The sequence below is a fragment of the Dermacentor albipictus genome, chromosome 1, assembly GCF_038994185.2.
Source record: "Dermacentor albipictus isolate Rhodes 1998 colony chromosome 1, USDA_Dalb.pri_finalv2, whole genome shotgun sequence".
Taxonomy (NCBI): Eukaryota; Metazoa; Arthropoda; class Arachnida; order Ixodida; family Ixodidae; genus Dermacentor; species Dermacentor albipictus.
The window spans coordinates 498,177,547-498,205,478 of record NC_091821.1 but is presented as its reverse complement, the minus strand read 5'-3'; the positions used below and the strand labels follow the sequence as shown (position 1 = coordinate 498,205,478).

At 44.4% G+C, this 27,932-nt stretch overlaps 1 protein-coding gene and 1 long non-coding RNA gene across 4 annotated transcripts in view; one reads left to right on the top strand and one right to left on the bottom strand.

Annotated features, from left to right (window-relative positions):
- LOC135920346 (uncharacterized) overlaps positions 1-27,932 on the top strand; it is a 55,489-nt gene that overhangs the window by 19,174 nt on the left and 8,383 nt on the right. For both annotated transcript variants that reach the window (XR_010570223.1, XR_010570224.1), the window contains exon 2: positions 27,048-27,093. This is a non-coding gene — a long non-coding RNA (uncharacterized lncRNA). The remainder of the gene's footprint in view (positions 1-27,047; positions 27,094-27,932) is intronic.
- The window catches only part of rho-7 (rhomboid family intramembrane serine protease rho-7), a 45,674-nt gene continuing 21,618 nt past the window's right edge, over positions 3,877-27,932 (bottom strand). For both annotated transcript variants that reach the window (XM_065454571.1, XM_065454572.2), the window contains exons 4-9: positions 26,397-26,541; positions 21,535-21,684; positions 17,237-17,307; positions 8,907-9,008; positions 8,108-8,205; positions 3,877-4,084 (exon numbers count right to left, since the gene is read on the bottom strand). In XM_065454571.1, coding sequence (XP_065310643.1) covers positions 3,991-4,084; positions 8,108-8,205; positions 8,907-9,008; positions 17,237-17,307; positions 21,535-21,684; positions 26,397-26,541 — 660 coding nt within the window. In that variant the 3' untranslated portion in view covers positions 3,877-3,990. The remainder of the gene's footprint in view (positions 4,085-8,107; positions 8,206-8,906; positions 9,009-17,236; positions 17,308-21,534; positions 21,685-26,396; positions 26,542-27,932) is intronic.

Sequence of the window (27,932 nt, the reverse complement as noted above, 5' to 3'; positions counted from 1 at the left end):
CCAGGAAGCAAGGCTAACAGATTCTGTGCCCAAAGGGATCGCTCAATGCTATTCCGTTCGCACACGTGCTCAAATTTCACGAGGTATTTGGCCATATCCTCTCCGACGACAAAGGGTGGAAGTTGATCACGTATTCTTGGAACGTTAGAAGTGAGACTAGGCGCTGGCGAGCTATTTCGGGTCTCCAACTCTTTCAGTAGGGAGTTTTAGAATAGGGGCCCCTATAGTTTGGGGCCCCAAAGAGCTTTGCGGGTGTTAACGTTGGGGCACGTAGGAGTGAAGAGTTTTAGAATAGGGTTTTACGTTTGCGGATAGCGTCTTGCGTTGACAGCGCCACTACGGCGTCAAAGAAAAGCTATTAGAAATAATTAAATAAAATATACCATTTTATGATAGGAATAATAATTTTGGCTTTCGTGTATTCGCATTTAATTACAATTTAGAGGCTATTCTGTAAGTAGCAAACAATTAGTTACGTTTAGTTTTGAGCAAACCAACTTTACTAGCCTTCACCGGCCAAGCTTAGCCGTGTTAGGCCTACGAGCCATAAAATCCACAATCGAATTCGAAATCCGCGGCGTCTAATGAGTCAATCTTCATAACACACGCTAGTTGAGAGAAAGCGATAACCGCAGTCACTTCTCCTAGCTTGCGAACTTCACGCGTTACCGCGAATCGAACCCAGTTTGGTGCTAGGTCAGAGCCGTCGCTTCGATGGGTGCCGCCATGTTTGTTGACGCAAAGCTTTTGGGAACGCTATTTGAGCTCCCGCTAAATCGGTGAAATAGCGTTCCCAACGCAAAACCCAAACGCAGTTTGCGTCTCGCGCATGCGCAGTGGCTTCGACGCTATTTCTTTGGGGCCCCAAAACGTTTGGGGCCCCTATTCTAAAACTCTCTAGTTTAAGCTCGTGCTCACGTCGCTCCCTCTCTGCCTGCAACTCCCGATGTTCCTTTTCTCTCCTTTCCTCCCTTTCCTCTTCGCGACGCTCCTGTTCTCTCCTTTCCTCCCTTTCCCGTCGTTCATTTTCCTTCCTTTCCTGCTCACAACGTTCCTTCTCCTCCCTTTCCCGACGTTCATTGATACCCGCCAAGGCCTCTGCGGCTTCCTCAGCCGTTACGTCCCCAGTCCTCATGACCTCAAGGATCGCATTCTTTCTTTTGGTTGAGCCCAACTCAATGCCCAACTCCTCACAAATTTCGAGAAGTTCCTTCACCTTGTACTTCTCCATCGTTCACACTGTCCTCCTGCTGTTTACCCTTTTTGAATATACCTGCCGTACGCTACTATAACACTACTAGTAAGACATATGCAAGTATTTCACACTTTGCCCTGTTTACCCCCTCAGCATCCCCTGGTTTTCAAAACACTCTTACTAGGCTTGAAACACCCAAGGTTATCACAATGCAACACCAAATCCTTCCTTAAGCTACTATACCCTGTGTCAAAGAAAGTCTGGTGTTTGAGGTAAACTTCAGGCACTCACCGCGCCGAGGTAGCTGATGCCGGTCAATCCCGTAGCTGCCATCCAGTGTTACGAACTTCCAACCGGTGCCACCAGTGTTACGAACTTGTACCGATGCCACCAGTGTTGCGACATCCAACCGGTGCCGCCAGTGTTACGAACTTTGCACCGCTGCACCACGATTACGGCTTTGTGGTCCCGTAGCGCTCGTCACCCGTTTCGTGACAGAGCGTTGGTAGCGAAGACTCCGAGCCTGGCGTCGATGAGAATAACAAAAGGGACTTTATACATTATATACAGGTTATCATACAGGACATGAACGGGTCGGCACTGGGGCCGAGTGCTCACAACAAACGCGACTGTTCTCGCACGACGACGTCCGGCGAAAACGCGTTACACATCTCACCCCAGTCGGGAGCGACACTCTCTCCCGGTGGGGTCGGCAGATCCTGTTTTCGAGCGGCGTGTTGCTGCTTTTATAATCCCCGAGGCCCATTGTCACTCAAACGGCCCAATACAAAGTCAGCACACGACGGTCGTCCGAGGGGTCCAACCAGCGACCGCGCTGGCCACTCGGTTCAAAGTTCGCGCGCGCGGTGACCTCCAGGCAAGGGAGGTGCGGCGCCGGGCCGTCGGGCACACGCGGGCACGTCAAAACACGCTGCTCCGCCGAGGCTTCTCCCGCACGAAGGCGCAGCATCTTGACTTGTGAAGGGAGAATTGTGGCGCTCGCAGGATAGATTCTGCATCTTGCAGATTCGAGATCCGGGCTTGTGGTAATGGCACAACAGAGCATAGGCTTGTACTACTTTTTATCTATACCTCATATTAAGTTTTATTACGACTACTGCTATCCTTTCATTAATACTGTAGAATTCATCAATGTTGCCCGCTATGTGCTTATGGATTAGGAATCCTACTCTGTACTGCTTCTTATCTGGAAGTCCTTCATAGCAGAGGATGTTGCGATTTGTCAGCACTGTATAAGCCTCACCAGTTCCAACTTCACTAAGGCCAATGATATTCTAAACAATGCCTGATAGTTCTTGAAAGAGTCCTGCTAAGTTAGCTTCACTCGAGAGGGTTCGGGTGTTAAATGTTGCAAGGGTCAGTTTCCATTGGCGGCCTGTCCGGGTACAGAGATTCTTAGCACCCTCTGCTGTGTTACAGGTCTGATCGCCGCGTTGATCAGGTGCTCCGCAGCTGCTGGGGACTGAGGGCCATTGGTTTATCGAATGATATTAATCAGGAAGTGTCTTTTGTTGAAGCTTAAAGGGTCTTCCTAATTTGGTTGTACCTGGATTAGTATAGCTCCCCTGGCTCTCGACATTCTTGCTGGTTTCAGGCACCACTCCAAGCCTGAAGTGGCGCCTCTTAACGTCGAGACCAAATCAGCCACTTACCTTAATGCCAGCACAGTAGCTGACTGAGCCAGGATAGCACCATATGCAGGGTTCAGAAGTTTTGGTTTAAACCGAGGAAAAAAAGAAACAAGAAAGCTACACCAATATTTTGCTCAAAATTTACCAGAGAGCTAAGACACCAATTGTGATGAAACTGTGAGTCTACATAAGCTCCACTGCAAAGAGCCTGCGAGGTCAAGGTCATACTTTAGCCTGCCGCTCAAATAACCTGAACTTTTTTTTTAATATTTGCTCCCTTTTGCTAGTCACGGTGATGAAACTGAGATGCAGCGAGGGGGCTGTTGGTGCACAGAGGTCAGGTGAGCCCACATACCTGCGGTCTCATTATGGTGGTAAGGTGCAACAGGGTGTGAAAGAAAGTGAAGTAAAGAAATACAGGAAGGATGAGTGATGCCTTTTCTTGTCTTGGTCTTCCCTCATTTTGTCTAGTGCCCTGTTACACTGTAATAAATATGAACCAACTAGCCCAGCAACAAGTAGTGGTACATTATAGTCCTTGCAGTCTTCGCACTGCGGCCACTATGATGGGCAAACTGGAAAAGTTCAGTGATGGTACCGTAGTGTTGCACCAATATTTCATGTATTTTTTTTAATTGTTGTATCTCTGTATCCACATAAAATAAGGTCTCTTTCTATTTGTTCTTGACTATTAAATGTATCCTTTTCATTCTTTCATAGTAACATTGGCATCTGACATTGTGCCTTCCCATAGAGCGCTTCTTGAAAAGTTTGAGAATCTGTATTGAATACAGCGACAGTATTGAGAAGTAGGATGTGCATTGATACAACAATGCCTCAGCATCAACTACTGGACCACATATTTATTGAAAGAGAGATTTAACATAAAAGATTACTTAGAAAAAAAAAAAAACTGTGAAAGGCCTCAAGAAAATTATATTCAAGAAATTTTTGGGTGGGAATAAAAACCAAGAACACTGAACCCTAATCCTGTGTTACCTGCAATATATTTACGTAACAAGTCATTGCTTAAATATACTCCGTTTTTTATTTATAGCTCAATCGCGAAGTATCCACAGACTATACCATAACCCAGGAAGCAGGGTGACCCTGTAACATCGAACAGTGCCTTCAGCTGGGTCGTCATCCACGACCCCAGCTTTCACGCAGCTGGTGCCATGTCTTGAGGATAGGCTCCCTGCGCTTCCACATCTCCTGGCCATACAGCACATAGCCCCTGCAATGGTGTGCGGGCATGTCATGCTTTATGCAGCGAAAACATGGCTCGTGCAGCATAAGATATCAGAAGCCTTCTATTACTTTCTCATTATGTAAGGCTTCAAACTGTGAAAACTTGTCATTTGTGTCATCGAGACATGCAGATGCCTGCCTACACACGGCATACACGTAGGACCGTGATGTGCACTAACATGCACACATGTATTGGGTGGTCTCATCTTCATTATCCAAATTTCAAGCCAATTTTCTTGGGCATAGCCGAGGCTGCAAGAATGCCCCAACAACTGGACAGTCCCGAAAAATAAAAACAAATTTTGACTGTAAAATTATATTTAGCTGTTTTTCACAATGCCAGTGCAGCAGAATATTTGATCACAGAATTTTGCTCTAGCTTGTGCTTCACTGTAATAAAATCTACTTGAAATTTTGTGATGATTGAGGCTGCAGCACAGACCAATATGCCCGATGTGTGCAGTCGTAAAGTGCTGATATCGTGCACATGTATTAAACTCAGAGAAGCTGTCAGTTTAGCTTTGTAGCACAACTTCAGTTCAGAGCTTTATGCCCACAGCGAGCTTACATCAGTACATTCAGGCAGGACATGTAATGAGGAGGAAAGATAACCGATGGTCATTAAGGGTTAAGGGAAACATAGCAGGGGACGGTAGAAAGTTAGGTGGGCGGATGAGATTATGAAGTTTGCAGGGACGACATGGCCACAATTAGTACATGACCGGAGTAGTTGGAGAAGTATGGGAAAGGGCTTTGCCCTGCAGTGGGCGTAACCAGGCTGATGATGATGATGATGATGTCCAATGCAAGGGTTGCACTTCTTTCAATTAAATTTTCCAGGTAAGGTCCATAACCAATAAAAATTAAACGAGCATCTGCTTTGATAAATATATAAGCTTGCTGCAGTACATTTGACAACCTTAAGTTTACCTCCATCTGCTGTCTCATTCATCGTCATCAGCATGCAACCAGAAATCCAGAATGACTGCAGTCTGGTTCACTGGAAATGCACTCTCTACGTATGGTTATCAGATAAAGCCGTCATGGGACAGCCGTTCAGACATTGCACCGTGCAAAAAGTTGCAGTATACACAGCAAACTCTAGTTAACTCAAACTCTGTTATCTCAGAATATCGGTCTAGTCGAGTTTCTTTCCCAGCCACGGTTTCAACCCATGTGTTTTTGACCTTTCACCTCAAAAAGTTTATTGCCAGCAGCCACATATCTTGAAACTTCGACTCTGAAAATACCAGGAAAAAGGCTATGGGGCAGCATCAGACAGCACTACCTGCTTACCTTACCTGCTACCTATCTATCACTGCTCGCTGCCACCTTGTTGTGGGCTCATGCAGCAGTGGTGAACTGGAAATGTCTTCTTTTTTTTGCTTCATTTAAGACAATCTCAGTGATGCATCAGTGTGGTCACAGCGTAATAATCACAACTTTGGGATGATCGGCAGTTTTGAGCAGGTGCGATCAGCTCAAGTGCTGCGCCCAAAAGAAAAGCCACCATGCGAGCCCACAGTGTTTCAGCAAGATCAGGGCTTGATAAGGACGCTCGCTTCATGCCCAACGCGATGGTGAGGCGTGAGTGTAGCTTCACTTGCGGGCGTCTGCTAAAGGCGTGACAACAGTAGTTTCGTAGTTTAGGCTTTTTAAGTTAAATTTTCAAGAGTGAATTACGATTATGGTGCAGAAAGCAACAGCGTGAGCGAGCTTTATGGATGTCTGAAAACGGTTATGCTCGGATGACCTGCTTCAAATATTGTAAGGATCAATGGTCAAGACTCTGCTAAGCACGTGGTTTTGGCACAGTGCCGGTAATGCCGTTGCCCGTATACATTGACGTCTTCAGTGCTGATGCATGCGAAAGTGACTGAAAATATTACTAGACTTATTCTGGGAAAGGCCCCATGCAGTGTATGCATGCTGAGCAGGATTCCAGTTTTTGCAATTTCGTTTATCTGGCATTTCTTTTTTCAGTTTTTAAATGTTTGAATTAATGGGATTTACAGCATATACACATTAAACCTCGACACAATGAAGTTGGTGACATTGGCAATTAGCTTCACTATATCAAAATTCGACCGCTTATGCAAATAAGTACGCTTGCCGATGGATTTTTTTCTTAAACGGAAGGGGCCACAAAATTTTCTGAATCATCGGGCACTCGGAAAACGCAAATTTGAATGCGAAAAAAATTTATTTTGCTGAATTTGAGTCTACAACAAGAAGTACGGTTCCTTGCCATGTCGGCGATATCTTCACATTGGCAGTACAGAGTGAAGCCTGCCATGTTTTCATGTCCACTTTACTCCCGCGACTGATAGTGTCACACACACAGTGGTACAATATTATCATGGAAAGCACTAGCAGTGGGGAGCGAATGCTTCGTCTGTTTCTGGCTTCAACGAGTCTCCGAAACTTCAGATTATGCAACCTCCAGAAATCAACATGCAGGAAGGAAGTGCATGATTCCATGCCACCTCAGCTCGCTCAGTTTTTGCACCCCCAGCAGATTAGTACTACCTCTAAAACAGGGTGCATAGGTTGTGTGTGCCCTCAGTCACAGTGACAGCCATGCGCAGCCACGGCTGCACTAGAAAAGGAGACGCGCACTTGATTGTGCTACCGTGAGCTCACTCCTCTTTTCTTTTTCTCATGCGGGAAGATGGGATCCATCAAGCAACCATCCTTCTCAGCTCACCCTCGCATGCTTTCATTTGTACCCAAAGCACCGTGTGTGGGGCGCGATAGGATCTTATCCCACTTGCACTTTATATGGGGAAAACACGGGGAGGTGGGAGATGGAAATTCAAGACGATGAGCACTACGAGAACAAGGTGAAAGCAGGAGCCAACGTTTCGACAGGTGGACTTGTCTTCTTCAAGGCGACATGCTTTCCTCGTCACAGTATGTATAGGTGGGGTTCTTCTAAAAGGGAGAAAGTGTAAGACAGGTGGGTGCAGCAACGAGCAAACGTGTGTTAACATGTCGAATTGAGGATAAATAGGCATAAACGTTTCAAAGGGAGCTTTAGAATCTATTCGCTATGCTAAATTTCAAGCTACAGGCAACAACACTTAGTTTGGTTTCTCAACGTTTTTTAAAAATTTTTCTTTCATTTTTTTTTAACCAGCCGGCGTGTTAGACGCCGTTCACACACGGGCGTTGACACACGAATGACAGACGGCCGGGTCCCTGGCCTTGCGCACAGCATTCCTTTATTCTCAATTCGACACGCTAACATACATTCGCTCGTTGCCGCACCCACCCGCCTTACACCCCCTCCGCATTAGAAGACCCCCACCTATATATACTGTGGCGAGGAAAGCATATGTCGCCTTGAAGAAGACAAGTCCACTTGTTGAAACGTTGGCTCCTGCTTTCACCTTGTTCACGTTTTGCTCATCGTCTTGTACTTTATATGAAACATAATGTTGCTCAACTTCAGCAGTCGCTCTTGGTCATGAAGCGTGCTATTAGAGAGGTGCGTTCACAAGCAGTTGCATGTAATTAAACTACATGAACATCTCCGTCCATGGAAGTTTCTATTTAATGTCTTGGTATTCCTTCGCGGCAACAGTGAAATTTCATTAGATTGAAATTTTGTACTATAAACCCACTTCGTTATATTGAGGTACAAAATACATGGTTCTCTATGGACAAGAAGTTATAAAGAGTTGAATACTTCATTATACATGTATTCAGAATTTTGTTATATTGAAGATCATTATATTGAGGTTTAAGTGTATGCATACATATGTATATATACGCATATGTCCTGTGGCATCTTGTCCTGTATTTTGCAATTGCATTGTAGCTCAACCATCAGCTGACGTGTTCATTACAAGAGATTAATCATTAGATACCAGCACTGCCGATGACGATGGGACAGATACAGAGAAATGATGCATCTTCATGATGCTATCTTTCTGTCGCTGCGTCCTCAGCAGTGCTAATTTCAGACGATTATCGTGATGATGCCAAAGAGTGTGTGAGTACTCACACGCCGAACAAGGTGCCTCCTAAATGGGCCGCATGATCCAGTAGGCGCCACCGCAACAGCATACCAGCCGTGTCAAACACCAATACACCTTTCAATGCCTGCAGACCACACACCAGCAGAGTTAACACGAAAGAACGTACATGAGGTACTGTGGCACAGCACCTATTAGGTACTAATGAGAAGCTCTACTTAGGGAACATGCATAAGAAATCATGCTGTATGGCATCCTCTGAAACAATTATGATGAGATGTGTTAACCTTAAAGGATATGCTAAATCTACTGACTCTTGGAAGCAGACTTTTTTATTTAGGCATACAATTTTTGGCCATGAAACAGAAAATTGAAAAGCTTTAATAAATAAAAAAAAATGAAATGTCAAGTTTAGAACTCTACTACTCAGCAATGAAAATGAAAATGAAAAACAAACGCAGGAGCGAAACATGACACTCACTGCCTGCAGCAGGTAATGGTGGTGCGTTTGGGTTATCACCTACTAAAAATGTGCAGCGCATTTACATCACTGATACGCCCCACGTGCTGTAAAACAGATAAGTGAAGAAGCTGATGGCAATAGTGTTGCCGGCAATAGTCGTGAATGCGGCGTGCGACGACCCTAGAGTTGACTTGCTGGTATCAGAATAAGAAATTTAGCAAGTGCCGGCGTTTTCACGTGAGACAGGCGTGCAAGCATTAAAGTGAAGCTGGCGCGGCGGGTGGCTACTGTCCTCCATTGTGTGCATATGCATCCGATCTTCGTAGAAAGCAGGTGTGCTAGCATTCCTTGGGAAACGGACTCACCGCAGCAGCCGAGAAGGTGAAGAAAGGCAAGAAGATGATGCTGAGCTGTGCATCTGGGTACTGCAAGCACAGGGCTCCCACCACGGCCAGGATGGCTCCCGACTGCGGGCACAGTGACACATAGTGGACAGGTCAGCACAAAATACAGCACCACATCACGCAGCTGGCAAAAGGTACAACTACTTTCTTCCTCTTCCACACGAACTAAGTTATGCAGCACGCAACGTTCGCTTTTTGTAATGCAGCCTGAGACAGATTAACAGTACAGCCCCAAGGGAATGGACAGGTTATGCACACTAGCATTGCAACAGGTGCCAAGGAGAAACGGGGCTATTGCTAGCGTGTCTTAGGTGGAGGCCTCATGTCGCCTTGCACATGTGTGGTCATCAAAGTTGGCAACCTCATGACCTTCTGATCACATCAGGTCAAGTTCAGCCTCAATTTGACCTCAATCTAGTGCTAAATTCGACTGTCACCAACCACGTTATGCCATGATTTGCGCCGATGCAGAGGTGACTGCTCAGATGCACACCTGCTTCTTCAGAACTGATGTGTTGGTGGCGTTTGGACTTTATTTGTATTTAATCTTTCACATCTTTATGAAATGCCTTTCTTTCCGTACAGTCTACTTAAGCCATGCCATGCCTGGAAATAGCATGTCTCGTAGCTGAAGTCTTTTAGTGAAGGGGTAGCCAAGTTGAAGCTGTGATGCAAGTTTACTTTGCTAAATTGAGAGAATGCACAGAATGCTTAGCCTTCTGTGGAAAATTCTTTAAGGAAATGTAAACAAGAAAGCATAAAAGTGAAGCTGTTACTAATTCTAAACCTGACTGCAGCGGTGTAAGCAAGGCTCGAGGGAGAGCTAGTTGGCATTCCATCCCTAGCAGACTTGAAGCGCAAAGGAAAAAAACAGGGATGAATAGCACTTGTCAGTGTCTTTTTATCGCTGCTTTTTCCTTGATGCTTCAAGTCTACCAGTGTAGTGAGTACTTTAAGGCCAACCATAACGAAATTTCACTTGGGATAAATTGCCTATATATGCTTAGCACATATAGTATCAATCTAATCTTGGCAAAGCTGCAGGGCTGGTAATTGTCTAGTTTCCTTATTAGCAGCCTTTAAGTAGTGCCTAAGCCACGTGCACCTGACGGTAAGCGGTAGTGATGTGGAAATGTCGAAAGTTGGAGAACCGTACATGACCGCTGATCTCTCGGCTGTGCCTAGGCACCCAGGCGCATCACTCACTCAAGATGTGAAAGTTGATGGGTGTCTCACTAGGCGTGCTTTCTCATTGCGTACGTGATATGAGCTGTCACAAGAATGTCAATGTGTTGCGTGGCCGTCGGGTGCTCGAACACATAGTCTAACACAAGCGATGCCTGTGCAATACACAACACTTAGTAGAGGAAGGCCGAACACATCTTTCCTGTCCCAGCTTTTAGAGTGCAGGTGTGCACTGCGGTGCAGCCGGCAAGTGCAACGTAGACTAGCCAATGTGCACAATGCATATGAACTGCAATTGATACAATTTGCACAATCTACATTTCAATAGCACAGTCGCTTACCCATGCAGGATCCACTTGGGAAACGCTTTCTCGGGATGATTAAAAGTGCTATTAGCTGCGATGGTACACGAAAACGATAAGTAATTTACTCTATTTACACGATTGTGTGTCGACTTGAATGTAAGTCGAACCCGCCCCATATCGCGTGTGACAGGAAACAAATAAATAAATAAAAAGAGCACACCCAAGGGTGCATTCGATAACGAAAATTTATTAGTAGCTGACATAATCACTGGACTACTCATCTTCACTAGCGCTGCCATCGTCATTGCTGCTATGGTTCCACAGCTCTTCGTCGTCCAGCTAAATTCAACATTTGCCAAACAACCGCACCACACCTTGTGGAACAGCAGCCCACACCGAATGCACCCAACCACATGCAGCTGTCAGGGAGGCTCTTTTGACAGGTCCAGGTGGCGTAAGGTCATGGTCTGCCGCCAGCCACTCGTTGTACTCACGGCGGACCAGGTCTTTAAAAGGTGAAGATCCGGGCTTGTTTCAAGAACATGTTGCACTTCACTGGCAGGGACTGATTACGCATTTCAGCGACACATGCCACAAGCTTGGCCTACGGCTCTGAAAAGTGTCCAGACTTCAGCACATGGAAAATTCCTCACTTGCCGTCACAGGTGAAAATTTTGCTTCGCTACAGTCGCTACTCTCACACTACCCGTTGAGAAACATTGAACTTGCGGCCCGCTGCGCAGTGATTTGTTTCTTCGGCGTAAAGGATGGCAGCCCTCTTGAACGCTGCTTTGAACAAGTGCCAAATGATTAGTGGGCCTGGAGCACTCATGACGATTGAGGAAGCATGGAAGTAGCACGTAGCCGGCAGTCAAGCTGAACACATGAAACCAATGCCTTTGGTCAAACTAAGAGAAAGCTAAGATCTACAGGGAAAGAGAAACACGTGAGCGGTGCCTGCTCTTCCATGAACTACCGATACTCCCCACAAGCGCCACCGTTCTGAGGGTGCCACCTTGAATGGAACAGCGGCGCTTCCATCAACTATTGACATGCCCACATGAGTGTTGTGTGCACTGTAAAACTCTCAAAAATGTTGAAAAACCCTTCCGAAAAGCGAACAAACACGCAGGATAGTGAAAAGCTACAGGGCTACAAAGCTACATAGAGCAAACATGAAATTGTAACTACGTTGTAGCTCCTGTTGGCCTCACTTTTTTGGCGGTACCATGTTTTGGTTTCAATTGTAAGTCGACCCTGCAACTTTAGATGTTCAAATTAAAAAATATAGGTCGACTTACAATCGTGTAAATACGGTATATTCAGGGGCGATATTCTCTAGCGATCATTTCCAGTGTTGCATCATCTTTGACATTTTGCATGTCTCTAAACTGGGCACATTGAAGTAGATGAACAAAAGCCTCTTTGAAACAGTGCCAGAAATTTCGTCAGCAGGAACTGCATGCTGCATTTGTCATGGAGGAGAACGCGACGTGGCGGCCATGGTCTAGATGCAGCAGCAAGCTATGTAAGAATGCAATGTCACCAGAGCGAAATGGTTCAAACTTCATCACGGCTGGAGCCTGGCCTCTCTGGCTATGAGTTTACGTGCATTCTGCACCAAGTCCATGGCTGGGCTATAGGGTAGACGGACCCCTCCAGTCTGAGACCGTATCGAGTCTCAGCTACTCATCATCCTTTACTACATATGTTGGTAGTTGTCCAGTCGGTCGACGAGTCCAGCATTTCCTGTGTGCCAGGCAGCGGCCAGTGAAGTCGGATACATTATGCCGGAGATGCTAAGGTTGCTAAAATTATATCCTGTGCTTGAAACGTGACCCGCAGCAGTGTGGCGATCAGTTGTTTCCGCAGCGCAAACGCACATGCATGCGGCGAGCGAGCATTTTGTTGTTTGTCGAAGGCGTAAACATGCTTGCATCAGTGAACTCGAACTGCATATAGGTCAGCATGCTGCTGGTCAGCCAAGCTAGCGCATTCTGCATCTCGTTCCAGTGGCTCCGGCAGGCGATAGGATGTTCTATTCCTGCGCCAGCCGCACCAGACTGTACAGTGTCCAATTTTTGAAAGAATGCCTATGTGCATTGTGTGGCCATCGGGTGCTGGAACACGAACTTGAAACTTACTCGAACACGAGTGATGGCTGCCCAATTTTCGCGGATGTGGCATAACTGTGCCATGCGTGGAAGGCGTCCACGTTAAGCTGGACTATATGTGCACCTTTAGCTTGGCCACCCCAATGCACTCTTCTTTGAGTAGAGGAAGAATGCCATAAGGCTATGGCACACCAGATACAGTGAAATCTTGATATAACAAACATCAGGGGACTGTGGCAAATTGTTCATTATTCTGAAAGGTTGTTAAAGTGAAAGCCCCAAATTTAACCATTTCCCCCATCAAACCATCAGCTTATCAGTTGTCACCGTATGAACTATCCATGAAAATGTCGTGATGGCTCTCGGCTCGCGCTGTTGCTATTTTCCATAGATTCCACCATTGCGCACCGCTGATGAACCGTATGCAGAGTGGCACATGCAAAAGAGGCAAAAGAGGCGCTGACACCAAGAAAACCATCGACAAAGAAGCTTCAAGTTTCCCATAAAGCGTGATGCTTTTGTTTGTTTGTTCTTCGCAGATGGACATCTGAACTATTCCAAAGTGCAAGCACTTGTAAACAATACTTCCCGGAAAGTGGGACCATGCGGCATCCCTGCAAGCACAGAGGTTACATTTCTCTCGTTGTTTAGCTGGTATGTCCGCAGAAAGAAGCATGAAATGAAGAGGCATGCGCAGAAAGAAGGGCAAAAGAAGGAAGAGACCTACGCGCCTCCGTCACTGGGGGACACTTGTCTGGGTGGACCATGCACTTGGAAAACCTGATGTGTTTTCCCCCTCCACAAAAGGGGGGGGGGAGAAAGAAAAGTTCCTCCTGGCATTTTCTTTCTCTGGCATCGTATCGGTTTTTTCAAACCCATGCGCTGCGGCATCTGCTTTTTGAACCGTGTCATCTGCTGGCCTACTGTTCCGGCTGCCATAAAGGATACACGGAAATGTAAGAATTCCCAGATTTCTGAAAATTACTTCATAGTACTGAGGCATTGTTAATATGACATGGAAACTGAATAACTATCATTATTATAAAAATTCGATATTCCGAAGTTTCTAGTACTGAAATATTTTTGCACTGGAAACTATAAACAGTCAGATGGAATTTCTGAAAAATTCGATAATTTAGAAAGTTCGTTAGTGTGGTGTTCGTTGTAACGAGGTTTAACTGTAGAGAAAGCCTGCTTTACTCGGAGAACACTTCTCATTGAAAGAACATCGTGGGCACACAACGGCGTGGGAACAGTGCACGAAGCAGCTAGTAGGGTGTACTAACTCTGTAGCCAGCAGACGTGCAGGACCTGTTTGCTGATACACGGGAACGGTATACAAGCAAGGAAAGCAGACGACTCAGGCACCAGTTCTCTATAGTCTTAATAGTACGTCACTTCCGGCGACTGGTAATGGTGGCATTTTTTTCAGTTTCGGTATGAAAGACCAATTTTTGCGAGTATTTTGTGAAGTGCCTACACGCATTTCAAGTGCAGGGTTTTCCACAGAGGCTACCGTATGTCTAAATTATCTAAAACAGGGCTTTATACGTGGTCTAGAATTTCGTTGCAGTTGGCCTTTAAGCGCAAATGATATGCTGTGATCTGACAATGTGGAATATTCTACTGTAAAAGGTCTTCATTCAAGTTTCTTTTGACAAATTTATGTATTAGCTCTCAGCAAATTAGTCATAAAACTAAATCAAGCTATGTGCTGAGGTGTCCAAAGATGCACTGAACAAATAGTAGAGCCGCAGGAACAGACAGCTTTCCAGCCACACCAGCATTTTCCTGAAGCACAAGTATTTGTGCTCTTGACATCAGGACATATCCAAAGTGCCACAGTTTCTCATGCTCTGTATGAAAGCATTAAATCATGGAGATGTGTTGCACATATAAGACTTGCACGAAATGCAGTTTGTTCACAAGTTCACAACACAAGTTTGTAACACGTCAATGGATCATGGCTCCGTCGGACATTTGGAAATAGGGCAATGGGTTTTTGTGCATAATGAACAGGAATGCATGAGATTATGCCAAGGGGTGACAGGCGGTACCAAGACCTGAAAATGATTTCATATAGCCAAAAACACAATCTGACAGCAAATCAACTGCAAAACAGGATTTGGCACCTAAGAAAATTTCAAGAGTAATAATTACGATTATAACAACTGACAAACTGCACTGCAACCAGTCATTCCAGGATGTGATCTGCTACAGCAACAGATGCTGAAATTAAGCGATTGGTGGAAATCGTCTAAACATGACACCTGATACTTAATAACATAATACAAAGGCAAAACAAAACACTTCTGTTGTTTCCAGGTTCCATAGAGAACCCTTGTTCACAATGGCGGTAGTTTTGCGGGAAACTTACAATATGCGTCTGATTTAGCAATTATGCTGAAGGATAACAAGGCTACAAGGCTACAAGCGATAAAATATTGTAGGTAAATTTCACTCAATGGCTACAATTTTAGTTTCGTACAAATTTACCTTGTGTCCAGTCTTGTCACAAGATAAATTTGGTTGGGCCTGAGATTGTGATCACTGAGCAAAAATTACACAAGAATTAGTATCGATGCCAAATCCTGGTGCATGCTAAGATGTACAGTTAAACCTTGATGTAGTGAACTTCAATATAACAAAATTCTTGATATAACAAAATATTTAACTATTTACAACTTCTTGCCCATAGAACACCATGTATTTAGAATGTCAATATAACAAAGTTCGCTTATATATTATTTAAGTTTAACTGCCACAGCGAAGGAACACCAAGACAATAAACGGAAACTTCCACAGAATCAGATGGTCAAATGGTCGAATTACATGCGACTCGCTTCTCAAATGATGTGCTGCATGACCGAGAGTGACTGCTGAAGCGGAGCAGCGTATAAAGTCGAAGTGCGATAGGATCCTATAGTGCCCTGTGTGCTTTGAACACGAGTGAAAGGAGATGAAAGGAGCCTGCTCGCAGTAATATGATCAAGTGTTATTACGATTGGCGTGTAACACCTCGTGCAAAAAGGATGATGAAAAGACCATGCCTAATCGGAATGGAGGATGGATCCCCAATTTGCTATGGGTGTCTCGAGTGGTTGCCGGTCTGGCGGGCGCCCCGCAGTGAATATGGGCCTCTTAGTGTGTGTGCGTAGGAGGGAGGGCCGCCTTCCCCGACCTGTGCGACTCAAGGGGAGACTTCTCGCGAACCAAACTGGACTCACGGGTTGCCACCAGCGGAGGCAAGCACGTGCCACGCCGCCTAGGAGAAAGGGAGCAGCCGCCCATCACCGACCGGACTCAATACATGCCACGTGATGTTGATGTGAGCAAAATCTCGCCTACAATTCTAGTGGGCCTATTTAAGCAGCTCCGCAATGTATTTTTATTATTATTCTCTTCTTTTATATCCTTCACCAACCATTGAATAAACAGTGCAAGTTTCGCACTAGAAATCGTCTCGCCCCTGCCTGGTCACCATGGTCTACCGGACGCCTGCAGTCTGCCGACAACGCCACACTACTCAGTAGTAATGCCGTTCGAGGTTCGAGTAACCGGCATTGCAGCAGTGTGCGCGAGGGAGGGCAGGCTGGATAGCACCACCTTTTCCAGTTCAGCTGCGGCTGCTCATGGCTGTATATGCAGCTGACTGCATACACATCCCGTGTGCCTGTTTTAGAGGTAATCCGCTGCGTGCACAAAAAGTGGGCGTGCCAAGATGGTATGACATCACGTGCGCTGTCTTCCTGCGCATTTACTACAGGAGGTCCCGTAATATTGAGTTTCAGAGCTGCATTGAAACGAGAGGCAGACAAAGCTTTCACTCCCCGCTGCCGCCGCTTTTCATCCCACTTCATCCCCGAGGCTGATAGTGTCTATCAGCCTCAGGGGCAGAGTGGACCCAAAAGTGCGGCTGGCTTTGCTTCGTACTGCAGATGTGAAGATATCGTCGACACGGCATGAAACCGTATCTTTTATCGCCCAACTCTCAGATTCATAAAAATGATTACTTCTTTTCTTTTTCTTTCAAATTTGCCTTCTTTGATTGCCCAATAATTTGGAAAATTTCGTGGCCAATCATGTGTAAGAAAGATTCATCAGTGGCTGTACTTACTTGCATAAAATGTCAAATTTCAATATAATGAAATTTTGATATAACGAAGAAAAGTTCGGATTTTACTGACTTTGTTATGTTGAGGTATAAATGTATATAACGGGCTGCCCATGAAACAAATGCCACTGTGAACAAGGGTTTTGTACGAAATACGAAACCTAAGATGTTTTTTTTTCCCTTTGTCAGCTATCCACTCTTTCAATCAAACAATGCATTTGCACCAGGGTAGGATCACTTGTGTGTGCACCAAGACCGCTGTGGGTGCAGATTGCTGTAGCAAGTGCAAATAACTGGCAATAATTGCACAACTGGTAATAACCCTGCAAATAACTGCAGTGCCCTGTCCCCAGGAGCTAGAACTGAATCTGATAGGGCACACAAGGCAGCAGATTCATGATAGAGGTGGGGGTACATGAAGCTACTGTATTGCTACGAACTGTTGTTGCCCAGTCTTCTCCCTATATGTAGCTTTGCAAACTTGACCTTCTCACACAACATGGTCTCACATTACAAATGGGCTAAAATAATTAGAATAATTTTCATGCAGGTATGTCACGTGGCTATACACACCGCGCCCAGGGACATGGCAGCTCGCCGGGTGGCAACCTTGTGCAGATAACTGGCAAGGGATGACACAACACCTGCAGAGGTCCAAGCAGAAAGGCACAGTGAATGAGAAAAAGCACAGCTAGTCAAGGCTTCTGCAGGGACAATGAAAAGCAGTACTGTTCACCTTCTCATCTGCTGTTTAACTAGCATTAGTCACAACCAGGCTCCCATATTACCACACTTAATATTGGAATAAATTGTCAGATGTCTTTCAGTGCTTGTTTTGTAAAACTAGCTGCATGTGAAAATACAATCAGGGATAAAAAGGACTCGACAATGATGTCTTATGCAGAGTGTCTACCAAGTTGACATTTCCAAATTCTCTGAGTTTTCCAGGTTTTCCCTGAGTGCCTTTGCAAAATTCACTGAGTGACACAGAACTTTGTTTTATGTCAAGACAGGCTGACACCATGTAGCCCGACATTGGCACTCTCTAGTAAGGGGGTTAACAAATAAAAAGGGGCCTTAATCCAGTTTGAACAGTAAGGAGTAGTGCTTATTTTATTTAGGAAATAAGAAGGGTGGGGTTAGTAAAATGCACAGCAAATAAAATATCTTCAAAAAAATGGTAAACCCCACGGCAAATCAATTCGAAGTTTTTCAAATACAAAACAAGAGATGCATATAGAAGCAAATATTTTCAAATATGAGCTATTTCTATTAACTGATAGCAACCTTATTGATACGAGGCCCAAACTTTGTAACAAGTCTCTCTCAGCAGCTGGAAAGTCAACCTCAACTGTCCTAGCATACTTTCAACCCATGCACAATGCCTCAGTGTTGCGTTTCACTGCTTTAAGGAGTTTATTTTGGTTTGGATGAGGGACACCTGCGTCTCTGCGTCAGCCAACAGTTTGTTTTATGAGCTCAAGCTTCTTCAAAAAAGCCGCCGTACGCTTCCTTTTCTGTTCACTCCTCACTACGTCAATCCTTTCCAATATCGTCCTCCTTCCACCATGCATTCGCCCCACAGACCATTTGAAACATCCTCTTGGTCAGTTGTACAGTCAACGTCCGATTTTTCGGATTCCCGAGGGGCCTCGAAAACATCATAAAAAATGAATCCATGTTTTTTTACTCCCTTTAAAGGCTCAAATCACCACAGGCACGTCTGAAAAAGCTCTGAGGGCCTGCCAGTACACGTATTCGAGTAACCGAATACATGTACAAAATGTCGCATATCGGTGCTCATTTTGTGACAGGAGAAAGCAGGTGTACGCGCATATAGTTCATCATCATCATCATCATCATGAGCCTATTTTATGTCCACTGCAGGACAAAGGCCTCCCCCTGCGATCTCCAAATACCCCTGTTCTGCGCCAACCAATTCAAACTATAGCACCCGCGAATTTCCTAATTTCATCGCTCCACCTAGTCATCTGTCGTCCTCGACTGCGCTTCCCTTCTCTTGGCATCAATTTTGTACCCATAATGGTCCACCAGTTATCTAACCTGTGCATTACATGACCTGCCCAGCTCCATTTCTTTCTCCTAATGTCAATTAGAATATCGGCTATACTCGTTTGCTCTCTGATCCAAACTGCTCTCTACCTGTCTCTTAATATTATGCCTAGCATACATCGTTCCATCACTCTTTGCATGGTCCTTAAGTTGTTCTCAAGATTCTTTGTCAGTCTCCAAGTGTCTGCCCCATACGTCAGCACTGGTAAAATGCACTGATTGCACACCTTCCTTTTAAATGACAATGCTAAGCTTCCAGTCAGGAGCTGACAATGTCAACCGTATGCGCCCCAAACCATTTTTATTTTTCTGTGAATTTCCTTCTCATGATCAGGGTTCCCCGTGAGTAATTGGCGTAGGTAAACATACTCCTTCACAGACTCCAGAGGCTGACCTAAGCTCGCGTCAAAAGGCCCGGGAAATCAGACGGTGACGGGTTCTTGCGTCCGAAATTTCAGGCGTTCTTATACATTGACTCTATAGAGTATGTGGTAGTGCTGCGAAGCCGTCTGAATTATCGGGCATGTCTCAAAACTCGGGCGTCCGGAAAATCGGTCGTTGACTGTACATTGGCAACTCCTCCGGCCGACGACACGGCGTCAATGACGATTCGTTACGATTTCTCTTTGTTATTACCGCGACCTTAGTGCCCTTTCAATACAATTACAGCTAATTTTCCCTGATTGAAGCAAAAATTCCCTGAGTTTTCCCTATCTCCAGACTATTCAAGATCCCTGAGAATTCCCGATTGGTAGACATCCCGCTTATGGAACATCTGGTGTGTACAACAAATGAGCTTTTTTCTATGACACATGCATTTATTTCAAATTTTCAGCACAAAAAATAGCAAAAATAAATAAAACAGGAATAGAGGAATTAGACAAATGTGACCAACACTGTCACCTAATTACTTTTCTCAGCAGTGCAAAGAATGAAGGCCGGGCAAGTGTTTACTGGAAATTAATGCATTTTACCACATATTTTGAGGAAGTATTTTCGAAGCCGGTGCAAAAGCACAAGGTTTCAGTTATAGTACATACTTCATACTTCACTATCACTTGGCTTTGGTTCCAGAATTTGGCCATTTGATTGAACATGGTTTGTTAGAAATCTTTCAAGTAAATTCTTACTAATTAGCTAATACTGATGTCTCAAGGTGAGGGCAGTACTTTCTTTAACTTTCTTTTTTTGTTTTCCCATGCTTGAAGGGATTTTCTTTGCATGATTTGTGGCAGGAAGCGCCGATAGGATGGTGGTGCTTTTTGCACATGCACAAAATTATGAACAAAATTCATGTATATTCACACGGTCAGCCTTCAGATGGTCAGCACATGTTCTTGGATGAGAGCACTTTAGAGGAAAGCAGTGCAAACCTGCAGTGCAAATCCTGGTTTCCACTAAGGAAAGTGCTTCTGAATGCAACAGGAATGTAGACAGTGCTCAAGTACTGTTGAGAGCTTCAGGAATAAATAATTTTACTGACGACTTAAAATGCATTCGTTTTGTGAGCGCTTTTTCTACATGGTGGTCTAAATGAGCGAAATGGCTTCTGACCAAAAATACCACAAATTGGCTAAATGCACGTGACTACAAAGATGTCTATTTCAATTCACCATTTATTTTTTCCATTAAGTGGGGGCATTGCATAAATGGGGGTGGACAATAACCAGTAATAAACAACGGTAATCTAAATGTGAAAAAATAAATTCATTTACTGGTAGGCACACTGGAGGGACTGCCAGGAAAAAGAGGTGTCATAGCAACATGACGGTGCTATGACCCAGGGTGCTCGTCAAAATTGATAGCCCAGTACATACACACACACACAAAGACAATACAACTATAAGAAGCAAAGGAAAGCATAGGAGAAATCGTGTTTTTATTGAGATGTCATTATCAGCCTGGTTATGCCCACTGCAGGGCGAAGGCCTCTCCCATACTTCTCCAACAACCCCGGTCGTGTACTAATTGTGGCCATGTCGTCCCTGCAAACTTCTTAATCTCATCTGCCCACCTAACTTTCTGCCGCCCCCTGCTACGCTTCCCTCCCCTTGGAATCCATGGGGGTTAGACTTCAATAAACTTGATTTAAGAAAAGGTGGAATAAAAGTGGAAGAAAGAACTATTTCACTGCTAGTGAGAGAAGAACCCACAACATCTGCCCGATGCATTAAATGCTCTACAAACTGAATTATGTCAACAGTTGTCACTCTAACCACTTTCTAGATTATTTACATACATACATGTATATATGTAACTTGGCCCTGACACTGTCAGCCAGTTCAATGCACGGCCACGGTGTTGGATGTGGAACATGCCCATTGCACCATAGGCATCGCATAGCATGTCATCTCAGGAGTAGGCAACTGGCCAATTAAACCACTGTTGCTACATGGTTGAAACGCTCGCTATACAATGAGGTAAAAAAATAAAAAGGATCAAGGAGCTCAATCTTTAGTAACAATCATAAGAAGTCGATAAAGACTGGGTGCACGCTAGGTGAATTATCTAAGTGCAAAAAGATTTTAAAATAAACACGCAAACCACAAAAGTTAGGTGGCATATGTGCCCTAAAATGTGTTGGGAAAACCTTGGTGCAGTGTGAAGCGCTACTCAGGACATTACCAAATCTTGTCAGCTTTCATCGGCTCACAGGGCTGCTATGGCCTCTCTACAAACGCTGCCAATGGAGATTTTGACAATAGGGTGAAATCTGACACTGTCCGGAATAGCATCCCTGAACTGCTTCGATGGGGTCTTCACCTAATCCTGCTATACAGAAACTGTGAGACCCTTACCGCCACTGACGTACATAGCGAGGAACTGCTCTCGCCCCAGTAAGGCGACGGCTGTAGGAGCGAAGCTGTTCAGCACCACCATGTTGGCTGCTAGGTGGAAGAACGAGTGGTGACTGAACGTAGACAGGAACATCGGCAGGCACAGTGGCTCTGTGGGTCGTTCGACAGGACAGAACACAAGGTAGTCAAAAAGTTTTGCATATACATTTTACCCTCAATATAACAAATCATTGGACACAACAAAGTAAGACATTAAATCATGCAACAGATATATATGCTTACAATAAATATCAGATATACAGACAGTATCCTTATTTCGGATACAACTTTATATAACTAGGTTCGATTGTACCAATGTTAGACGTATAGAAGTTCACCAGGTGCCAAGCACATCTAGAAAACTATGAAAATGCAAGAAGTAAAATGCAAGGCAAGGAACTGGTTCTGCTGCCATTCATGATTATAAGACCATTGGTTCATTTCATTTATTTATCGACTTTTATTCCCCATGCCCTAACAAGGTTGTACAGTTTCTAGAGTGATGCTGCAGTACTCAAAGTTAATTTTGATCACCTGGGGATTTTTGGTGTACATCTAAATTTAAGTACATGAGCATTTTAGTAGCCAAAATAAGTTAACAAATCATCCACAGCTCCTCAGGCTGTCAATGGTTCAGTGGTAAGGAAGTCATCACATAAGAAAATAATTTTAAAAGGTCGTCTAGCGTGGAGTATCACTGACTGCAAATACTGTCTTTGCTTCAGAATAAATGCATTAACAATTTGTAAAAGAAAATGTATTCATAACAGCTCTCAATGATGCTTTGTTTTAATAAATTGCTTGCCTGTACAGCTGTATAGATTGCTCTGGTCATTAGTGAGCATAACACTGGAAGTCTAAAAATAACAAGTACAGTTGTGATTCAGTAAGTATGCAAGAACATACATACGTACTTACATACATACTACTTTAAACTACATAGATACTTTAAGTATGCAAGAACATACGTACTAGATTGCGATGACTGTGATGTCTCTACAGCTGTGCATGCATGCGTCACAGGTGACCTTGCATATCCTCATTTCTCAAAATGACGCTTCTACACCTTGCATCTCTTACAAACTTGTGATTTCATGCACACTGTGATGCGTTCACTCAACACACATACAGTGTTCTGTTAAATACAGTAGAGCCTTGTTCATATGTTTTGAAAAAAAAAAAAAAAAAACTCAGGAAAAAACGTACTAACCGGAAAAGCTTATTATCCGAAGTAATTAAAAAATCTGACAGACTTACCTATTGTTCACATTTACATAATGAGAAGCGTCGCACGGATTGTTATGGCACGAGACACTGATGTGTGTTGAGCTGGTGGTGCTCTGGCAGCCGGGGACGAGTCTTGTTGTTTTCCCATTGCATGGTGTTTTAAGAGGGTGACAAGAAACCAAAGCAATATCAAGCTGATGGGCGATGCCGGATGCCAGCAAAGCGAAATGTGATGCCCACATCGCACTGTCTGCAGCCGGGAATGGCGGCGCGTTTGGATTATTGCTTACTAAAAGCGTGCACTACACTACCAATGTCACTATGCAACGCACACTGTAAAACAGATAGGTGAAGATGCTTATCGCAATAGGTTTGTCGGTGATAGCTGTGAATGCGGCGTGCGACGACCTGGGCGGAGACTTGCTGGTAGCAGAATACAAATCTGTGCGCGCCATCGTTTTCATGTGAGATGGGTGGCTATATGCTGTTCTCAATCGTGCGCGCCTCATGCCTTTTCTTGTCCACATGGAATCTAGCGGTCGGAAAACTTGTACAATTGCAGTCTGCAGCAGGGAATGGCAACGCATTTCAGTTATCACCTAACGTGCGCTATGCTTCTGATGGCCCCGCACATTGTGTTACAGATTGGCAAAGATGCTTATTGCAATAGGGTTGGAGGTGATAGCACTGAATGCCGCGTGCGATGACCCCGGAGAAGATTTGCTGGCACCGAAATGACAAACTGAGTGCGTGCCGGCTTGAAATGACAAACTGAGTGTGTGATGGCAAATAGCGGCCGGAAAACGTATCATATGATTTAGTTTTGCCCCGTACTGAATGTTGTTGCTGAAAAATTATGTTTTCCAGGAACGCATAAACCGGTAAAAGATGAGCGCAACTCTATTGGGTCATCTTTATGTTCTCGATTGCAAATGTTGGTGCCTGGAAAACACACTGAACACGAACATATAAACAAGGTGCTACTGTACTTTCAAAGTGGGTGAAATCTGCCTATAAAGGGATAAATGAATGCTATAAAGAAATGCATGACCAATTGTGGGATCTAACCTATGTCTTCCAGCAAATCAGCCCAATGCTCTGACCATTAGGACACAATTGCTGATGTGCTTCTCTCTGGACAAAGTCACTTTTTTTCATGTGTGTCACGTGTCAGTTTTTCACATTCTTCCCTTGTGAAAGCTAGTGATTTGAAACACTGTGTCAGACTTTACTGAAGATACTGGATACCTCCAAAGTGGGTGAAGTGCGCATGTAATGCTATAACTTCAGAAAGGCCAGCGAGAGTTTTAAGAGACAAGTGATGCAGAAAATAGTTCCATTTCCACTTCATCTGTCTGGCAAACACACCTTCAAATGCAAAGCAGAGCTTCTAGCTGTTTGACTGTCTTAGACCATGTATTGCCACACTCAAACTCCTCACCTCTACGCTAAAGCAGCCTCTTAAGCTGCGTCACTCTTTACCAATGAGTTACGCCAATCGGAGCCATCTCTGCAGATTTACATAATGTGCCAACCTAGAGTGCTCACTGACGCAATTGATAGATCGGCGCCATGCACTACAAATACCCTCACCCTCTCCACATTCCCTCCCCGTCTTCACATGCCTGACTGCTGCAGCGTCAAAACCTAGGCTTTGGCCCTTTCCATGCCAAGAACAGCTCTCACTCACCCAAGTGTTTCCTCTGAGTCTGACTAGTCCAGGCATTTCAGTTATCACCTATTAAAAACGTGCGCTACGCTTCCGATGGCCCCGCACATTGTGTTACAGATTGGCAAAGATGCTTATTGCAATAGGATTGGAGGTGATAGCACTGAATGCCGCGTGCGATGACCCTGGAGAAGATTTGCTGGCACCGAAATGACAAACTGAATGTGTGCCGGCTTGAAATGACAAACTGAATGCGTGATGGCATATAGCAGCCGGAAAACGTATCATATGATTTAGTTTTGCGATGCACTGAATGTTGTAGTGAGTGCCACAGACAAGTGGCCGTCGTCTAGTCATTTTGGTGCGAATGCAGTGCTGATAAATGGAGCCAGGTTTCCAAAAAGCTTATTTTTTATGAGCACAGTTGGCGGAAACAGAGAAGATCTAACTCTTCTGGGTTTTAAATATGGTGGCAAGAAATGAGGCGGCGGCAGCAATGATGGCTGCCTTTTTTCATGCTGAAATTGTGGTGCTATTGGGAATTTCTTCTCTTCATGTAAACAATTAGACCTTGAAAACTTTAGCGAGTCGTGTTCAGAGCTTCAACTAGGTACTGATTATTGCAAGGAAGACTCAAGAGTCCAGAGCGGCCTGTATCTTGTGGGCACAACTCGAGCAAAGCGTTTTGCCATCACCACCTCTGTGATTTCCTTTTCTTACTGTGCCAGTATAAGGCATCGCATGGACGACAATAAAAGAATGTTTGGCTTGTGTTCTAAAAATATCGAACTCTATATTGGCTGTTTCTGTAGCCTTGTCTATCAGCAGTTCAAAAATATGAAGAAAAAGATTTGACAACAAAAGACATCAGAAAATAACAAATGAGCTGCTGACATTACAATAATGAAAGCTGATCTTAACAATCAGGCATTAAAGATGCAGGAGATTTTGGTGGTTTTCTGAAACAAAAGCTGGCATGAAAATGGTAATATGGGAAAATATAGAGGGATGCAAATATCAACATTTTTGAGCACAAATGAAATATGAATACATTTGAACCCATTTATAACCAACTTGACAGTTCAGTGAAAAGTGGTCGTTATGTCAGTAGTTCTTTACGTATGGACTCGCCCTTAAAAGCACTAAAAAATTTACCGACTGAAGCTGGCGTCAGCAGTTACAATTTGGCAGCACTTCCAAAAACCAGATTTTCAGTGTCGTTTTGTTCCCGGTGCATTTTTGCACCTAGCTGCATACGTCTCTTAGAAACATCCATTTAAAAATGAAATGTGGCATTGTATAGCTCTTTCAAAATGGCGCCCGGTTCCGATCACCTGTCATTTCAAAACTGCAAATGCAGCAGCTATTTTTACTCGAGTGCTTGTGATATATTTTACTACCAGCAGTACGTGACCATATTGTGCACACGAGAGCGAAGCGTTCTAATTGGCTGGAAGCGTAAACTTTGGAAAATATTAAGGCATGCCGCCATTCTGTGCAGGTCTCAACATCATGGCTTCGGCATTCTAACTGCCTGTCAGCCATACGAGAGCCATAAAATTACGTTATCTATGTCACTTCGGGCAAGAAAAAAAAAAAAAAGCAATATTCACAAGTATAAGTGCCACCTCGAACTGCTGTCAGTAATTGGCAAACATGTAAACATAGCGCTGCCGAACCGTGATCTCCTGATAATGGCGCAGTAACTGCTGACCCATTGCAACATTGCATGACCCTTTGCAACATTGCATGGCGGCAGCGTGTGGTGCAGCAGTCTTGCCGACTATTACGAATATTAAAGGTATAATATTCGATACTATTCGAAATTTTCTAATATTCGCACACACCCCTAATTAAAAGTGAACGTAAGAAACTGAGAAGCGTGGTGGGAGCTATGGACAGGCAGACAATAGTGTGCGCCACTCACTGGAAGCCGGATGGGAGACAAAGTATCGCAGCATGATGTGCTCCAGCCGGGGCACCCGCCATAGCAAGAAGACCGCCGCATTGGCTGCAATCAGACCGTACGCCACCCGGCTGCCCTCCGGCACACTGTGCCACCATGTATTCAGCTGAGGGAGAAAAAGGCCCACCAGTGGATGAGCACATCCTCAAGAAAACAAAAGAAACTAAATCTTACCAGCTGAGTATGTTATTTTTCAGACTAGGAGCTTGTATGCCACAGTGCTTCGGGTAAGTTACAACAGCCACAATGTCTTAAAAATTTAGGAAGTGAGCGAAAAGATGATCACAAAAAGTGTACACCTGGATGCCATATAGGCTGTTCATATGGCGGTTGCTTTTTCGTGCTACCTAAAGTGTCTTTAGTTAAGCACAAGCTTGCTCAGCCACAAGACCTCTTAAGATAACTCGTTCTTGGGCTAGTTGGTTGATACTTAGTGAAGCCATTGTAGCATATTGTAGCCATTGCATTCCAATGGCTTCACCAAATTATCTTGCAGTGAAGATTCCTTTGCATGGCTCATATGTTTTGCAATAATTCTGCAAAGTTAGGCCATTTTGCATTGAAAGTGGTTGCAATACTGTCAATAAAAATTCTTCACCTTAATTCTTTCAGGCAACCACCAATTACACATAGACTAAATGTTGCCAAAAAGTGCAAGGTAAGAACCTCTGCTGAAATTTTCAATCATGCAATTTAGGCTTGTAAAAATGGAATAGCCATGTTGTGTCAAGTTCTCCCATAGCAAGTCATGTGTGCAGATGAACCCCAGCTTTAGTTGGCAGGTCATGCATTTCGTAGAAGCAGCTTTTCTTTGTTCCACTGTCTCCAAGCACCTGTAAAGGTATAACATCATGTTTACCAATTTGTGCATGGCCTGAGAAAGCATAGGTGTCAACTACGTGGGGGCAGCGCGGCCAGCGGCCCCACCAGGAAGCTTTGGACCAGCCCCTCCCAACTTCTACTCAGAGAGAATTCCTTTTTTGCCAGCAGACGTTTCTGGAGTTCCGCAAAACCTTGCGAGGAAACAGACTTACGGGGATGTGGGAAGGGTCCCCTCAATGAAAAAGAAAAGAAGACAGTCGCTTGAACAAAAAGACTAGACATTGTCTGGTCTTTTTCCTATGTGTCGGCATCAGCTAGATCATGTCTCATTCTAGAAAATGTGATTATTTGTGACTGTTATAAGAAATAAAAAAAAAGTGAAGAACTCTGCTGGCCGCATCTGCAATTACTGACCTCTAAACAACGGCCAGCGACCCCCTGGCACCCCAAGAGGGGTGCCATAGCGACTATTAGCATAATTTACTCTGGACATTTTCAAGGTACATCATGAATACATGCTGCTGGCTGACAGCACAGATCGTTAGGCCCACGGGCCATTAAGAATAGAGACAGACATGCATGATCCTCATGTTTGTTCATGGGCTATAGCGGAGGCATTTGATCCCTTTCCTTACCGAGTTTTTTGGGCAAATACAAAAATACCTATCTTTTTTT